We start from the raw sequence: 18,653 nt of genomic DNA, 5'->3' as shown, positions 1-18,653 counted from the left end.
CGAAACAAAATCATTTAGCCAGTTTTCTTCTTCAGTGGGAATGTGAGAGAGGAAGTGGGACAGCAACAGTGCACGAGCAGAGCTAAGATCACAACAACATCACAGGCTGTCAGAATAAAAGCGCTCCCATACCTTGAGTTATTGGACGGAATGAGCGGTGAAAGATGAAGGCCCCTGCGCATGTTTGGAACCACATAAATCATTGATCGTGTTTGTTGGGGAACATCAGACAACAACGAGAAATGGATATGCTTTTGGTAAGACAATGCGGCATAAACATCAAAGGGAGATTTTGATATCTGTCATCAAGGTTGGTCAGTGTTTTATCCGAGCCCAATAAAAAGCGACCTAGGCCAAGAAAGCATGTCTGACAACATCATGAATATGTATCCTAGTGAGTCATCCAGCGAGTGTATAACTCCAAGTAGATAACCCTTGACCATAACAGAGATGAGGAGACGTCAAAAGGGGAGTTGCAGTTACAGAGGGAGATTTCTTGAGAGGTGACAAAGACTCTTACACATCGACAAACATTGGTGTTTCCCTCACCCACACACCCACACACGCACACACCAAACAGGTCAGAGTGTCATGATACTGAATTGCGCAGTACATGGTGCTTAGCGACAGGGCAGACATGTCCGAACCTGCAGCTAGGATGTGCTTATTCCATTCGCTCTAATTCTGTCTGTGTCACCCTAGAGCTATTTGGATCCCTCAGACTGCCACCCCTGCCATGTCTAGTGTCTGTACAGGTTCCTCAGCTTTCTGTCTGTTTGTCTACATGTCTGCATGTCTGTCTGTCTGTCTGTGTCTGCATGTCTGTCTGTCTGTGTCTGCATGTATGTCGTCTGTGTGTCTGTGTCTGCATGTATGTCTGTCTGTCTGTCTGTGTCTGCATGTATGTCGTCTGTCTGTCTGTCTGTGTCTGCATGTCTGTCTGTCTGTCTGTGTCTGCATGTATGTCGTCTGTGTGTCTGTGTCTGCATGTATGTCTGTCTGTCTGTCTGTGTCTGCATGTATGTCTGTCTGTCTGTGTCTGCATGTATGTCTGTCTGTCTGTCTGTGTCTGCATGTATGTCTGTCTGTCTGTCTGTGTCTGCATGTCTGTCTGTCTGTCTGTCTGTGTCTGCATGTCTGTCTGTCTGTCTGTCTGTGTCTGCATGTATGTCTGTCTGTCTGTGTCTGCATGTCTGTCTGTCTGTCTGTCTGTGTCTGCATGTCTGTCTGTCTGTCTGTCTGTGTCTGCATGTCTGTCTGTCTGTCTGTCTGTGTCTGCATGTCTGTCTGTCTGTCTGTGTCTGCATGTCTGTCTGTCTGTCTGTGTCTGCATGTCTGTCTGTCTGTCTGTCTGTCTGTGTCTGCATGTCTGTCGGTCTGTCTGTGTCTGCATGTATGTCGTCTGTCTGTCTGTCTGTGTCTGCATGTCTGTCTGTCTGTGTCTGCATGTATGTCGTCTGTGTGTCTGTGTCTGCATGTATGTCTGTCTGTCTGTCTGTCTGTGTCTGCATGTATGTCTGTCTGTCTGTCTGTGTCTGCATGTATGTCTGTCTGTCTGTGTCTGCATGTATGTCTGTCTGTCTGTCTGTGTCTGCATGTCTGTCTGTCTGTCTGTGTCTGCATGTCTGTCTGTCTGTCTGTCTGTGTCTGCATGTCTGCATGTCTGTCTGTCTGTCTGTGTCTGCATGTCTGTCTGTCTGTCTGTGTCTGCATGTATGTCTGTCTGTCTGTCTGTGTCTGCATGTATGTCTGTCTGTCTGTGTCTGCATGTATGTCTGTCTGTCTGTCTGTGTCTGCATGTCTGTCTGTCTGTCTGTGTCTGCATGTATGTCTGTCTGTCTGTCTGTGTCTGCATGTATGTCTGTCTGTCTGTGTCTGCATGTATGTCTGTCTGTCTGTCTGTGTCTGCATGTATGTCTGTCTGTCTGTCTGTGTCTGCATGTATGTCTGTCTGTCTGTCTGTGTCTGCATGTATGTCTGTCTGTCTGTCTGTCTGTGTCTGCATGTATGTCTGTCTGTCTGTCTGTCTGTGTCTGCATGTATGTCTGTCTGTCTGTCTGTCTGTCTGTGTCTGCATGTATGTCTGTCTGTCTGTCTGTGTCTGCATGTCTGTCTGTCTGTCTGTGTCTGCATGTATGTCTGTCTGTCTGTCTGTGTCTGCATGTATGTCTGTCTGTCTGTCTGTCTGTGTCTGCATGTATGTCTGTCTGTCTGTCTGTGTCTGCATGTATGTCTGTCTGTCTGTCTGTCTGTGTCTGCATGTATGTCTGTCTGTCTGTCTGTCTGTGTCTGCATGTATGTCTGTCTGTCTGTGTCTGCATGTCTGTCTGTCTGTCTGTGTCTGCATGTATGTCTGTCTGTCTGTCTGTGTCTGCATGTATGTCTGTCTGTCTGTGTCTGCATGTATGTCTGTCTGTCTGTCTGTGTCTGCATGTCTGTCGTCTGTGTGTCTGTGTTCGCATCAGAGGGAAGTCCAGTCCCAACGTGTTCTAGTCCTTTTCCAGAGCATTACACCGTCCCACTAAACCATATCACCCTCCAACACATGGGCAACATCACACAAACAGAATGATGCTACCCGAGATGGACACAAACATTGTTATCAAAATGACAGTACACCCCCTGTCAAATTTGAATGGATTTGCCATCTATAAAGTTTCATGGAAAAGATCAAAGCTGAATGCAGTGCCTTGCATGTGCTCCCTTCATCGGAAGCTAGCTGTTTCATAGGGAAATGCATCCATACAGGCTGACTGAATATCAATCACACATACCCCGTCCTCCTAATGCTTTATTCATGGGGAATAAACCAGCGGATTTAAATGATTGGAGGTGACTCATCACTCGGGCGGATTGTTTCGTTGACCAATCGAAGCAGAGCCCTGAGTTGTGGGTGTCCCGGTTCTCTCTGGGGACGAAGGGATGTTCTAGTGTGGACAAAGTGGACCTCAGGTGCTACCCACAGTAACACTCTGTGGACGTCCTGTGGGACCTCCTGTAGGATCTCTTGTGGGATTTCCAAAGAGGACTGGGTGTCGTGCGTGATGCCTCAGTGACTTCCACAAATAAACACATACTATTCCCTATTTGAAACAAACGTCTTTCGTCCACTGGGTCAAACACTTTGAGCTCGCCCTCTGTCCCCCGTGAACCCACGGGAAGGATTTGGTCCCTGTCTGTGTGACATCACCCCTGCGTCATGGCAACTTCCTGACACAGAATGTGTTCCCTGAAGAGGTGCTTCTCCCGCAGAGGCGTTCTGAAGCTCCCTGGCCATGACGCCTGGACTCTTGTGACGTCCAATAGCAGCCTGGCGTGCTTAGTCAGCCGTGTGCTGCCTTCGTGCTGACACCCCCTCATCCTCAGCCCTCATCCTCAGCCCTCATCCTCAGCCCTCATCCTCAGCCCTCATCCTCAGCCCTCATCCTCAGCCCTCATCCTCAGCCCTCATCCTCAGCCCTCTCGTGTCCTGTGTCTCGTCACCAGAGCACAGTCACCCTCCTCACACCAGTCAGCCTCGACACAAAGGTTACTTCAGGACATGTGGGATTAAAGAGCATCATTACAGTAGACCCACGTTACAGGTTACTGGGAGATAAGATTAGAATACTTTTGTGTTATGTTACTTAACTAGTGTGCTGTCATGGAATGTTCTAGAAGCAGCCAATCTCGGTAATTGTTGTAATTTGCGCTCCGAAAGACAGGTCTGCCTCAATGCTCACCTAAAAAATATGAGCGTCTAATGTCTGGACTTTTGGAATTTGCAGAATTTCTATACAGGTTTGACATAACATTTAAAGCTTCATCTCTCGTTCACATAGACGTTCACCTGCTCTGGTTTGGAACACAGTGTCAGTTGATCTACAAAGAGAATCCAAGAATGTAGGAGAGACTTTTAGCAGAGTTTTTTTTTTTGGGGGGGGGAGTAAATGTCTCAAGCAACTACACACACAGTTGTATGAAAGTGAGATGCATGGGAATGAGGCACATGATTAATTCATCAAGCCTACAGAAAGCGAGACAGAAGACTACGTCTCCCAGACTGGCCTCTGATGCTCCTTCCCTCCGAGACTGAGAGTCTACACCAATGAGCGGGGGGGTGAGCACAGCGAAGTGTACTCCAGCTCGTCTGCACAGTGTGAGACTTAGAGGGGGCGGTGTTATGAACGCAGCTTGGGCTCTGTGTCTGTGTTTGGTATGCGGTCAAGTAAAGGAGAAATCTTTCGTCTCACCTGTGGCGATACATAGAAATCCAGTGTCCACACTGGCAGTTACGTTATGTCTATGAGAGAGATTGCTTATCTGACGAAACTGAAGGCCTTAAATGATTAACCCAACCCCTCGGAAAATATAAGATAATCAATATTTGTAGAGTTACAAGTACTGAGTAGGTTATGTAACCATAATGATAAGATGGTGTGTGCTGTTGTTGAGTCACTTCCCTCAGACAGACGTGTGTGTTTGTTCAGCGGTATTACTGGCGGCTGACACACCATAAACAACTGGAGCGCTGCGAACCAGAAGCACTCTGCACACTATCTCCCCTGCCCTTATGAGCCCCAGTTACTCAGTTACCCAGCATTCAACTGTCTGTGGAAGGTGTTTTGTGCAGGAACGTCCACACAGTGTGGAACTCATAAAAGCCCTAGATAGGCTCTTGTCAAACATGTCAAAGTCACATTGCACATTACTCATTACACTCACGCTATTCAGAAAGTTACCTCTCCAAGATAAAGCATCACGGCTGTGTCAAACATTCATAGACATTTAATCTCCTGTAAGCAAACACCAACTGTGGTGTGAAGGCAGCTCACTGTTCCTTCTGGCTGTACAGTCGAGTCCACCTGCCCCACCAAGTTTCAAAAAACTATCTCCGACTTGTGTGGTGGTCAGAGCTGGCCATTGTCCTATGAATGAGGTCATCAGAACTATTTCTTCCTCTGGACCAGAGGTGTAAACTCCCAGGGAGTGCATCAACTGGACGAAGGAAACCCACTCCAGATGAGACCGTGCTGAAAATCCCCCAAATGTTGATTTGAAGGGTTTCCTTCCCTTTTCCCATGTGCGTATCCACAGGAGCATGCCTATGCTCTTGATTTAAGACCGATTATTTGTATTGCTGTGAAGCGCTGACAGGCCTGTGGTCCTCTTTAGAAGCAGTCCCGTAGAAAGGAGACAACAGTGGTGGGCCTCGGAATGAAAGTAGAGGCTGGGTGTGGATGTTGATTGCTTCAGTTTCATGGCTGCCTATCAACATCAGTCTGTTCTGGCCACTGGCTTGGAGAGTCAGTCGATGATTTACTGGACATGTGCTTGGCGGTGACGGGGAGAGGAGGAAACGAAAACAGTTCAAAGCCCTCCTTTGCCCTGATGGATGGAGTTATTTTGGATTGAGAAAGAAAGTGTCTTGGTTTATTTATATTCCTGTCTTAATTTGAGCCCTTCTGTCAAATTGGGGAGCTTCTTGTTCTCTGGCTATCAGGGAGAGTGAAAGGAGAACATTGGTTGTGTTTTAAAGATGCTCTTCAGACTGACAGGGCAATCCCCTCATCCTGCTGGGAAATGAGTCCGCAGAAATGGCCTGGGCAGCTACCAATGATTGGTGAGCTGATAGAATAAAGAATGACAGAGAGAAACACCCAAGTGCTTTCAATCTTTATCGGGAGAGCTGATTAAGAGTTGTAGCAAGGTCTTTTTCAAGGCCCAACATTTTTCGTACGGTTTTCCCCCCCAAAGACATCAACTCCAAGATATTTAGCAGCCTTGCTTTGGCCCGAGGGGAATATTTGAAACTAATTTAGGCTTTTTGTGTTGTGTTGCTTCCTGTTTACATGAAGTGGTTTATCCTGTTCTTCAGTCAAGTGATGCCTTTGTTATTGATTATTGGTTTTAGTGTTAGTGGGAAAATGACCAGAGAGTTTCCCAGCCCTGGTTCCGTGGAAGGGCTAGGCCACTTCGTCACAAATAAACAATGTGACAACATTTTCCGTTTCCCTGGTCAGGGAAACAGTGAGATTTGTCATAACAGTGATGGTAAACATTCCAAAGAATTCAATCTTGAACATAGCTGTGTGTGGTAGTCATTGAAAACCTGTAGACAGTGGAGGGCTGGTTTTCTCGGCAGGTGAACAATACCCCACAGACTGGCTCTCCAGCAAGTCACAGTTCTGGCATCTGTATGACCCGTCCTACCGATATATTGTCTGTAATAGTGACAGGAAACTCAGAGTATCAGTCAAACCAAATTGCGTGTGTGTGTGTATGTGTGTGTGTGTGCGATTCCGCAGTCAATTATGGTGTTGAAAGAGTCTGAGATGTTCTTAGCCTTCCTCTGCACATACGTTGTGTAATCAGGCATGTGTGACTGTTCTGAACGCTCCTCTGTTTCTCCTCAATCTCTTCTGTTTAAACTGGAGCTCAACTTCATACGAATGCCCAGGGACGCCCAGTTTAATCATTATCACACTAGCTAACAGAGCAGGCAGCCCAGGAGTCTAACACACAGGGAGGTTAATGAGAGGTTACTTGGCGGAGGCAGAGTCTTCCCTCACACGCCGTCGGAACAGCCTCCACTCCCAGGTGGTGCAAATGCAGAGAGGTGATAATGAGCGGGCCAGATATGACACTGTTCGTGTCGCAGCCAATCACAATGTCACCAGTAACCTGGAGTGAGGCATTACTCTGTGTGGTCCCTACATAATTACCTCCTTTTCACTTTTTTCCACCTCACTTTTTTCTCTCTTATTTAATAGGCTCCTGAATAATGGAGGTCAGGTTGTTTAGACCGTCTGCTGAACAGCCCCCCAACACTCCCCTCTCAGTGTGGAACATCTGGTGTGGTCTGATTATGGAACTCTGCCTGTATTATCTGTGTGTGCCGTGTGACACCCTGCTGTTGATGTGTGTGGGTGTGTGTTTGTCCATGCGGGTGTGTGTGTGCGTGTGTGTGTGTATGTGTGTGTGTGTGTGTGTGTGTGAGGGGCTCTGCAGCAGTGTGGCTGCAGGGTGTATCGGGAGAGCTCTTTAGTGAGCTGGACCAGCGTGGAGCCGTCATCAGTCACTGAGACCTGAATACGGATGGCGGACAGAGACTGCTGAGAGAGAGAGAGAGAGAGAGAGAGAGACAGAGGGGGAAACAGAAAGAGAAAAAAAAAGAGAAAAACTGAAAGAGAAAGAGAGAAATATAAAGTGTGATGAAAGATTAACTAATAGCTGCCACTTTGAAGGCTTTCAAGACCGCATTTCAGGGATCACAGTCATAGTTTGATTTATCTGATGGAGGTGATCACATTCCCTGATAAATAAGTATAGTGTGTTTCCTCCTGCACTGGAAAGCCCAGGTGCAATATATTGTAAGTGTCTGCTCCATGTAAAAGGTGGTTTATCAGGCTAAACCTGTCTGCAAAAACTGTGGTTAGTTCTGTTCTCAAAGTAATGTTGATTAACGACCAGACCAGTGCCAACTATAATCATTAGGATGAAAATAAATCATCATGAAAGTTGAAAGGCCCAACAAAAGATAAAATCCCACTGGACAGCGGCAATTTGGGGTATAAGACTACCCTCCTTCGTAGCAGTGTGTGCAAGGAGATGGATTTCTCCACAACTTTGGTGCGGGTCCAGAACCTCCTCTTCTGTTGTTCGTTTACAGGAACGTGTGCTCTGCACCCTGGCCAACAGTGACCCCCCCCAATCTAGCTGCCCTCAGCAGTTTCCTTTCCGCTCAAATGTGAAGTTATTAAACACCAAGATGTGAGCATCAACAGCTGGCAGGGAACCAGGTGCTGATGGCTCCAGCACAAAATCCAGTGGGTGTCTGACTTCTGGCACTGGGATGACTGCAGGACACACTGGGCTGGCTGGACATGTGGAACGCACACACCCAGCAACGTTCATGCCTTGCTACCATGGCTGGGCTTCACTTCATTAGTGGTGCATAGTGTAACATCAATAGATATCGTCGTTTTCCGGTATTATGTATCTAAAGAGACAGGCTAACCCTTTGAGGTCTGTGCTGTCCTCCTTCTGCTCGCCATGTCTTAGTGATGCTAGAAACCCAGGGCCTTATATAACCTCATTCTCTCTCTTTTACTCCTCATTCTCATCCTGACCCCCTCCTCCTTCCCCTTCTCCTCCATCCCCTCCTCCTCCCTCGCAGGAAGTCTTTATGCTGATTATGTGTCAACACACTCCTGGAGAGTATTCGTCTCCTAAGCCCGCAGTCAGATTTCCCTGTCGTCAGTGGTCTGCCCTCTGGCCTGTATCTGTGGAGAAATACACCGCAGTCGGATAGCATTAAATATTCAAGCCTGTTCTGGCTTTGTCTTTCTCCCTGTTCCTGGCTCCATCCCCTCTAGGTTAAATATAGTTGTCCATTCAGCAGTTTGAGAAGGAGGGAAAACACACTTTTAACCGCTTGTGTGCCTTCAGTGTGTACGGTAACTCCTATTGTGTACACAAGTGCTGTTTAAGTAGGTGATTGTTGTGATTGGCCATGGATGAAGTAACAACCATTGTTTACTGCTTCTAATCCAGATTAGATTAAATCAGATAAGAAGCACTTACATGGCGGAGCAAAGGCCCTTCTATCAACCTATATCCTAAACAGCATCAATCCTAATGATGTTACACAAAGCCTACATGACCTGACTTTAGTATGCCTCCACTCTCTTCCGCCTAATGTCATTTTGAATATGCATTCAGTGATGAGCTGCTGGGTTGCTGTGAGTAGCAGAGTAACCTCTGGCAGTCCTTCACAACAAGGCTGCTGGCGGCCTGTTCCAGCCAGACCTGCATGCCCAGGGGCTAGGGCTGCAACCATAGGAGCTCGATGAGTGACATCACCCTGTGGTGTTGAAAGGCGAGACACGTAGCCCGACACAGTGCTGATAACCTGTCGCTAAAAGCGACGCCTGCAGTGACAGCGATCTCGTTTGACGTTCTTTCTTTTTTTCGTCTTTTCCACAGTTTTCATCTGCAGTTTCATGGTCGCCGCTCCCATCTTCGGTTACCTGGGAGACCGCTTCAACCGGAAGGTGATCCTGAGCTGCGGGATCTTCTTCTGGTCTGCCATCACCCTCTCCAGCTCCTTCATCAGCAAAGAGGTACGTAGCCTGACATCACTTCCTGTCTAGTGGAAAGTCCAGAAGGATTGTCAGCATGATCCCCCAATTGACTGGAAGCCAGTCTTCAGGTTATTACTTTAGTGGGTAATATCCAAACATGTTTAGAATTAGACCCCCACTGTTCCACTCCAGCAAAACCCAGCTTGATCAAACGCAATGTCTGGGAATCATATTATCTTCCACAGTGGCCCCCTACGGCTGTGCCTATGTTTTGATGTTCAACACATTTGAGATTAGAGAATTCCAGCTCTTCACCAAGGGCTAATTGTTCAGATAGGATCGAGACATGAAGGTTAGTGACCGCACCGTTCAAAGTTAACTGGCGTGTGTAGCCTAAACAAAGTTGTCTGTCTCGCTAATGCTGATTAAATGATGTGCTCATTTACCGTGACGCGTGCCCTTCGTAGACATGGCTGTTTCCCTCTTGTCTGTCTCCCTATCTCTGTGTTCTGGTTGGCTGCTCTCGTTGTTCACCCTGTCCACTTCTTCCTTGGATAATAGAGTTAAGTCATTAATCTGTCAGTCCGCCGCGGTGTCATCTGTAGCTGTAGTGACATCAACATTATGTAGCTCATCAAAGGACAGGATTGTGGGGCGTCACTCACTTTGAAAGCAGGATTTGGTTGGTGTGTTTGTATGGCTCAGGTGCTTAAGACCAGGTGGTGATGTGAGGGTTAACTGACTTGATCTAGGAGTGGGGGGAGAACACCTAATTAGTGACTTGATCAGGCATGGAGGCTCTACACAATCAATAATACCAGCAACCACCAGATGATGTATTAACAACTCCGCAAAAACCATCTCAGTCTAGTTCAGTCTTCGGTAGCGCAGGAGTCTGGGCTAGTCTACCTGGTTCTCTGAGGTTATAGAGCCAGTCCCGTGTGTGGTCATTAAACTGGCCCTGCAGCCCAGAGCTGTGGAGTGTAGAGTGACAGCTCAGGGACGATCTCATGCCCCCCGGAGGCACTACTCTGACTAATCCCCCATAGGACCCTCCAGTGAGAGCCAAAATGGCCACCAGCTGCCCTGGGGGACCCCCATCCAGACTGTCCCAGTGCTGAACTGATAGGATATGAGCCAGCTCACGTCACCACTCTCACTCTGACACATGCCACAAAGGCCATCCTTCATGAGGGCCATCAGGCTGTTCCTCCAGCATCCTCCCGCCTCACCCCATCTTCTTCACCCCCCCCCCCCCCCCGCCCCCACCCCCCATCGTGTCCCTCCACCAGAGATGTCTCCTAATATGTCAATCAAACCAGAGCACAGTGGACAGCTCTTACGTAACTGCTATAAAACATTAACAGCTCTTCCAACTGATGCTGATCACGATGCATTTATAAACTGACTCAAACCTTATATAATGGAACGATTCTGTTTCATTTGTTGAGCTGAATTGGCTGTAGCCTGTGTTCCTGAGATGTAGTCTGTTACTCTGTCATCTCACCCTTGGGGTGATTCTCTGTCATCATCATCAAACAATATTTTCTTGATGATCTGAGAAAGCCAAGAGAAAAGCCAATTAGACCTAAGTAATGTTCCTCTTTAATAAACAGTTTCATTATTTATGAAAGTGTCTTTTCCACATCTGATTTAATCAGAAGAATTTTCTGGCAACAAAAACTGAAGAGAATGTCTTGGGGTTCTTCAATGATTACAGCAGTGAAAATATGTGCATATTTCTACAAAGCTTTACAAATGTACTCTATCTATTTACATCTACATGAACATTTCAGGGATTTAGCAGGCACTCTTATCCAAAGCAACCAAAAAAGCCAGTTACAAAGTGATTCCTCCATCTGTCCCAGAGGACAGTACAGGGAGGACTGGATATATTTCATCCAGTTACTTCTAATAAATCAGAAGGATAAGTATTACTGCTGCTACCGCTGTTGTTGTTGTTGCTGCTGCTGCCTCATTTAAACCAGAGGGTTTAAATGGGTCTGGTGGCCACACTAACAAAACAATGTGAAAGCTACTATCCTAGGGAATCCACTAAACAACATACCCCTGAGAGAAAATAGCTCTGCCATAATTCATTTAAAACAACACTGAACTATAACATTCCAAAGGTTGGGAGCAAGATGGCAATCACGGTCGTCATTATTTCAGGAGCATGCACCAAATAGACGTTCAACCCGACGCACACTGAACACCACAGCACTGCTCCCCCCCCCCGTGTCATATCGTAGCGTGGCGGGAGGTGATGTGTGTGTTTCGCGTGCTCCGGAGGGTGTGTGATGCCTGCGTGCGTGACCCCGTGTTCCCGTGGCTCCTTCCCTCGGAGCAGCGTGTGGGACAGCGCTGGAGGCGGAGGTCAGGACAGAGGTCACGCTTAGACCACCTTCTTTGAGACCTCCAGCTCTTTAATTAATCTATTCTCATAGCTGTCAGACCCAGCACTGTGGAGGGGCACACACCCCCACACGCATACACACACACACACACTCATGCACTTATGTATCCACACACAAAAAGACGGAAATGATTGCTTCCTCAGGGCATCGGCACAATGCAGATAGAGCAAATATCTTGTGTTACATTAGATAAAGGGCAGAAATCCCTCAGAGGAGAGTAATAACAGTGCACTACTCTGCCTCAGTCTGAGCATATTCCCGTCACATCATTCTCCCAGCATAGCACCATCCCACTGAGTATTATGTAACAGAAACAATAAGGACGGATTATTTTTTCTGGGAATGACTGCCACACTGCAAACTGTCAGGTTGGAAGAGATGTGGAGAAGAGAAACTAATGGAATGTGGATGTATACTGCAGAGCGTGGCGATAACCCTCCTTTGAAAAGCGTTAAAAACGACCCTCCCTCACACACTCACACCCGCACACATGCGACCACCACACTCTCCCTTAACCCTATCATGTCTGACATATCTGTTTAGAATCTTTTCATGTGCTGGCGTGTAGGCTACTTTGATTCAGCCGGATAATAACATGCGTTGTTCAGGTTTGTTCAATGTTCTATGCGTGCTAATGTTGTTGCTATGCTAGTTCCTGTGTTAGGCAGAGAAGCATCCAGTCATTGTGGGGCGATGCCAGTGACATTTCACAGGTGCTTCAGTTGCATCATTGACAGGAAGAACAAGCAGGTTTTCTTGCCCACACAGGAAACACTAACTAGAGAGACAAGGAGATCTGGTTCCTTGCCAAACAGCCTGATGCTTTCACAGCATGTGTCAGAATACTGACAGGACTCCTTGCAAGTGGAACCAAATTTTCAATTCCAGATAACCCAGGCTCCTCTATCCCTCCCTCCCTCCCTCTCATCTCTCATTTTCATTTTTCTTTCTCACGATCCTTCTCTCTCTCTCTCCCTCTCTCTCTCCCTCTTTACCCCCCTCTCTCTCTTCCCCCCCCCCCCCCCCCCCCCCTCTCTCTCTCTCTCTCTCTCTCTCTCTCTCTCTCTCTCTCTCTCTCTCTCTCTCTCTCTCTCTCAATTCCCCCACTCCCTCTTCCTCTGTCGCCCCTCCTCACTGCAGCATGGAGAGAAATATGGGAGGGTGAGAAGATCCTCCCAGCATCCCTCCTTCTCTCCCTGACTCCCTCCTTCTCTCCCTGACTCCCTCCTTCTCTCCCTGACTCCCTCCTTCTCTTCCAGCATCCCTCCTTCTCTCCCTGACTCCCTCCTTCTCTCCCTGACTCCCTCCTTCTCTTCCAGCATCCCTCCTTCTCTCCCTGACTCCCTCCTTCTCTCCCTGACTCCCTCCTTCTCTCCCTGACTCCCTCCTTCTCTCCCTGACTCCCTCCTTCTCTTCCAGCATCCCTCCTTCTCTCCCTGACTCCCTCCTTCTCTCCCTGACTCCCTCCTTCTCTTCCAGCATCCCTCCTTCTCTCCCTGACTCCCTCCTTCTCTCCCTGACTCCCTCCTTCTCTTCCTGACTCCCTCCTTCTCTTCCAGCATCCCTCCTTCTCTCCCTGACTCCCTCCTTCTCTCCCTGACTCCCTCCTTCTCTCCCTGACTCCCTCCTTCTCTCCCTGACTCCCTCCTTCTCTCCCTGACTCCCTCCTTCTCTTCCAGCATCCCTCCTTCTCTCCCTGACTCCCTCCTTCTCTCCCTGACTCCCTCCTTCTCTTCCTGACTCCCTCCTTCTCTTCCAGCATCCCTCCTTCTCTCCCTGACTCCCTCCTTCTCTCCCTGACTCCCTCCTTCTCTTCCAGCATCCCTCCTTCTCTCCCTGACTCCCTCCTTCTCTCCCTGACTCCCTCCTTCTCTTCCAGCATCCCTCCTTCTCTCCCTGACTCCCTCCTTCTCTCCCTGACTCCCTCCTTCTCTTCCTGACTCCCTCCTTCTCTTCCAGCATCCCTCCTTCTCTCCCTGACTCCCTCCTTCTCTCCCTGACTCCCTCCTTCTCTCCCTGACTCCCTCCTTCTCTCCCTGACTCCCTCCTTCTCTCCCTGACTCCCTCCTTCTCTCCCTGACTCCCTCCTTCCTCTCCTCCCACTCTCCTCTTGCTTCCTTTCCAATCTTTCTCTCCACGCTGCGTCTGGCACTAATCTCATCATCTGGAATCCCCACAGGGTGTCCCTGTATCTACTCCCCCTGACACACACACACACACACACACACACACACACACACACACACACACGCACACACAGACACACACAGACACACACAGTATTAGCACCCTGAATACTATATGAGGATCATTACTAGAATCCCTCCCTGTCTAGTAGTGAGACACAGATTGCCATGTGAATAGCTCTGTAGGATGATCCTGCACTGCCTGGACTGGTTGACCCACATTACCACTGTACTGTGATGCAGCATCACCAGAGGATGTGACTGGGAGCTGCTGTGTTTTTATAGGTGGTTATATATACAACCTGCTAAATCAGTTGTTGGAGGGAAGGGAAGGGAGGGCGCCAGTTAGTCTTCCTGACTCTGCCCACTATAAAACACCTAAGCACAGAGCAGAGGTCACAGCCCACATTTCACCCAGTCCCCATAACAGGCTGTTGTCTTTTCTAATATAATATCTATTGTCATTCACTCTGGCTCCATATCTGGCCTCTGTTCAGAGAACTGTCTGGGTTGAAAGACTCTAATCTCATGTCACTGAGCTTGGTTTTCCTGATTTAAAAAAAAAAAGCGACAGAGACAGATTTATAAACCCGCTCTGGTGCTGACTAGGCATTCGGAGGTTTCGAGGCGGAGGAAGGACAGAACATCTCCTGTGATGTGACTCGAAGCCAGCGTGGGTTTTCTTTTCTAACGAAAGAGTCATTCCCAGGTCTGTGTTCCTCGATAAGAACAGATGTGACTCGCCCCTGACCCTAATCCTGTGACCTGTGTTTCCTGTCCCTGCAGTATTACTGGCTGTTTGTCCTGTCCAGAGGCCTGGTTGGGATCGGTGAATCCAGCTACTCCTCCATCTCCCCCACCATCATAGGGGACCTCTTCACCAACAACAGCCGGACCATGATGCTCTCTGTGTTCTACCTGGCCATCCCCCTGGGAAGGTGAGTGGGAAACCCCGTCTCATTCAGCGGTCGTGCCAAAACACTCGCCTCACACGGTGATGGAAGGAGAGAAACGAGTCTCTAAGGAAGTAAAGGTCGATGGTGATGAGATTTGGCCCGCGTTTTAATCTCCGCCACATTTGAAGTCGACCGCACTCTGGAAATGAATATGAATATGAATAGCTATCTGAGAGGCAGAAAGGCTTCTTGTGTGACACAGAGCAGAAAGGGATTGTGAGAGGAGAGGGAGGCAGCAGAGATTATAGAATGGAATTGGGCTGATAGTTTATCAGTTGAATCGTTGCTGCACAGAAGGTCAGGCTTCCATCCAGCCTGTCTAGACCTTTGTGTCTCCAACCAGTCAGACAAAGAACCCCGGCACTCTGCAGAATTAAAGGAGAGATTATGAAATATCTCAGAGACGCTCTCGAGAGGGTGACAGGCTTTACGACGGGTGGGGGATGAGGCGTGTGGGGATGGGGGGTTTAGTATTAAGAATAAAGCTCTGGCCTTTTCAGTTCATTCAGCTGGGAAAAGGAGTTTACGATGAAAACAAACAAAACAGTGTGAAAAGATGAATGTGCCAGTGACTGCAGTGCGGGACCTGGGGTTTACTGTTGCCTAACATGCTGATTCCCCTCAGTGCTCTGTCTTAAGAGGCTAGGGCTGGTGCTAGGGCTGGGGCTGGGGCTGGGGCTAGGGCTGGTGCTAGGGCTGGGGCTGGGTCTGGGTCTGGGACTAGGGCTGGTGCTAGGGCTGGTGCTGGGGCTGGGGCTAGGGCTGGGGCTAGGGCTGGGGCTAGGGCCGGTGCTAGGGCTGGGGCTGGGACTAGGGCTGGTGCTAGGGCTGGTGCTAGGGCTGGGTCTGGGGCTGGGGCTAGGGCTGGTGCTAGGGCTGGGGCTGGTGCTAGGTCTGGGGCTGGTGCTAGGGCTGGTGCTAGGGCTGGGGCTGGGGCTAGGGCTAGGGCTGGGGCTGGGGCTGGGACTAGGGCTGGTGCTAGGGCTGGTGCTAGGGCTGGGTCTGGGGCTGGGGCTGGGGCTGGGGCTAGGGCTGGTGCTAGGGCTGGGGCTGGTGCTAGGGCTGGGTCTGGGGCTGGTGCTAGGGCTGGTGCTAGGGCTGGGGCTGGGGCTAGGGCTGGTGCTAGGGCTGGTGCTAGGGCTGGGGCTGGGGCTGGGGCTAGGGCTGGGGCTTGGGCTGAAGTCTGGGGCTGGGCCGGGGAAGGGGAATGCACACAAAAAATACAGAATTGCAACGTTGGGGGTGCATATTCTTGTACAATGCCGATGTCCAGGAAAAACCTAGAAACAGCTGTCTGGCTATTATTGCAGCTTCGAAATAGAACGTATGAAAGGCAAACAGCATTGGAGGTGGAATCTAAAATCATGTCGTTGTTCCAGTAATAGATTTGATGGCAGATTGAATGTGGGTAGAGTGATGTGACAGGAAAGCTTAATGTAACTCCCTGAGGGGTTCTGGTATGCTGAGGCACTGAGTTTGGGTCACAGAGAAGTACCCGGCAACAGAAACAATAGGAGGCGAAAGATTGGGCCTCAGTTAAATGTCGCCAAACATCCTACACCCATCCAACTTGTTTATCTTTGCCCAGGTTGTTGTGACCGTTTCCAGGAAGTGACCTCAGGAATGAGACAGGGTTCACAGGAAATGGGTTCCCCTTAGAAGAAAGCCTAAAGTTTTGCCAAACCTGTAATGGACTGGGACTCATTCATCTCTTGGGCTGGTGGCCATGTTATTCCTACCTTAGTTTTAGTAGCAGTGTTGAACTTTCCAAACATTCACAGAGGTGACAGATAAGATTAGCTCTTAGTCATTCTGTGGAAATATCATATACTGTCTGAGACAGTTTTACTGTTATTTTTGGAGCTCTAATCAGTTTAGCACAACAATGCTGGCTGTTTTCCCCATGTGTGCATGTGCACGTTCAGACCAGTTGGACGTATCCTTGCCTTTGGAAGCCCATGTTGATAAGAAGCCATTGTGAGGCCATGTTGGCTGCTCCTGGCCATAAATCTAGTCCCCCAATCTGTTATTATTAACGGTAAACATCGCTTCCCGGTCCAGGGTCTTGTACCTGCCCTGCAGAGACAGACTGTCCCAACGTTGTCCGGGAAACAAGGAAGTGTTTGTTTCTTGGAATGTTGAGAAACGCCCGAAGTTAAGGAGGTTGATAGTACATGATGGCTATGATGGGATTTTATTGGAGTGGGAATAGATCCAACCTAAACTCAGACCTCCAACTGGTGAACAGCCGCCTGGCTGTGTCAGACTCCCACACCACTGCCGCTTAATCCCACAAGAGAGCGTCTCATCAAGCAGGAGATTACTTTTCATTAAAGAAGTGGTAATGGTTGCCTAATATAACGATTGGTTATCAACATAAGTATTACCCCTATTGGTTACAAGATAATCCCCCCCCCATCTCAAACTGTCAATCAGAGCCATGTTGTTCCCTTATTGATTCAGCCCCGCATCCAAATCCTCTGTCCTTTACCAAAGTGAGGGTATCTGGTATTGAAGGGCTTATCTTTGGATAGAGGAGATTTGATTTAATCTCATCAGTTCTGTGCTCTTTCCATCCACATGTGGCTATCGTCCTGTGATGGACAAGCAAACCATGCTGATGACATCAAATCAGACCTTATCATGCTAATGACATACACCGCTAACAAGACCTCCACCTCACGATCTTAATCTTGTCCCTGTTGGAAAATTCCTAAAATAGTGATGACATTGGCCACAGAGACCAGACAGAGCTGCTCTAATCCAGATGACTTGAGGAACAGAGAGCTGGTGACTGAATAAGTAATAACGACATTGGTGCAGTCTGTCTGTGGAATAATTACTACATTAGAGACACCCAGATCATGGGAGATTTGCGGCCTAATGGCCAGACAGCCCTGTTAACACATGTTCCTAAGGGGCCAGGGACTGTCACTCAACACCACTACAATGCTTAACTACAACACACACACACACACACATAGTGGCTAGAGGTGCTTTGATCAGTACCAGAGTCAGATCCCTCCACATCAAGCACCCAAACACACTCATCAAGACTGTTATCAGATGCGAAACAGGACATGGGGGTCTTGGGGGGGGGGGGGGGGGGGGGGGGAGTTAGAGACAGGATGGCTCACTGGACACCAGCCCAAGAGGGCATGAGTCATCAGTTATTAATTTACTCACGTACCTAGCAGACTGCATCTATCCAGGGTTCTGACATCTCATTGCAGAAATGTCCTTGAGAAAGCCTATGCCGTGCTATTTCCTACTAAGAGACCAAGGTAGGTGAGGTCACCTCTGTGTGTGGACTTGGATTTACAACCGGCAAGTCAACATCAGTCCCAACGGTTTAACAAAAGAAGGAAAACGTGTGTGGGGGGGAAAGTGGTCCCCTCTTCTCCGGTGTGTTTCTGAGACCATCTCTGTGTGGTGTCTCCGGCAGCTGGGGCCCCCCTGCTGGGTGGCTGAGTGTCGGGACAATCAAGCCCATCACAGGATGAAGCTCTCTGGTCAGAGATGTTGTTAAAGCAAAGAGTGTCGTGAAACAAGTCTAGGATGTAACCAGAGGGATGAGAGTAGACAAATTGATAGAATAGCTGCGGTAGCATGGGTTGTTGTGTTCGCGTGTACAGGTTTTCCTTTAACAGATCCTCTCTTCTCTCCTCTCTCTCCCCTCCTCTCCTCTCTCTCCCCTCCTCTCCTCTCTCTCTCCTCCTCTCCTCTCTTCTCTCTCTCCCCTTCTCCTCTCTCCCCCCCTCCTCTCCTCTCTCTCTCCTCCTCTCCTCTCCTCTCCTCTCCCCCTCCCCTTCTCCTCTCTCTCCCCTCCTCCTCTCTCTCCCCCTCCTCCTCTAATCTCTTCCTGCAGCGGGCTGGGCTACATCTTGGGCTCCAGCGCTAAGGAAGCTGCTGGGGACTGGCACTGGGCACTGAGGGTAAGACCATCATCCTTCCTCACCTCACACACACACACATGCTATTGCTCCCTCAGGGCTGGGTTGTTGTATGGGCATGGGGCGAGGGGTCACT

General features: G+C 48.9%; 1 protein-coding gene across 2 annotated transcripts in view; it reads left to right on the top strand.

Moving 5' to 3' along the window:
• Nucleotides 1-18,653, top strand: part of spns2 (SPNS lysolipid transporter 2, sphingosine-1-phosphate) — a 62,716-nt gene that overhangs the window by 24,439 nt on the left and 19,624 nt on the right. For both annotated transcript variants that reach the window (XM_062485035.1, XM_062485037.1), the window contains exons 3-5: nucleotides 8,968-9,104; nucleotides 14,455-14,606; nucleotides 18,493-18,559. In XM_062485035.1, coding sequence (XP_062341019.1) covers nucleotides 8,968-9,104; nucleotides 14,455-14,606; nucleotides 18,493-18,559 — 356 coding nt within the window. The remainder of the gene's footprint in view (nucleotides 1-8,967; nucleotides 9,105-14,454; nucleotides 14,607-18,492; nucleotides 18,560-18,653) is intronic.

The sequence above is a fragment of the Osmerus eperlanus genome, chromosome 19, assembly GCF_963692335.1.
Source record: "Osmerus eperlanus chromosome 19, fOsmEpe2.1, whole genome shotgun sequence".
In the NCBI taxonomy this organism is placed as follows: Eukaryota; Metazoa; Chordata; class Actinopteri; order Osmeriformes; family Osmeridae; genus Osmerus; species Osmerus eperlanus.
The sequence above is the reverse complement of the archived record's forward strand: the minus strand, read 5'-3'. Positions and strand labels throughout refer to the sequence as shown.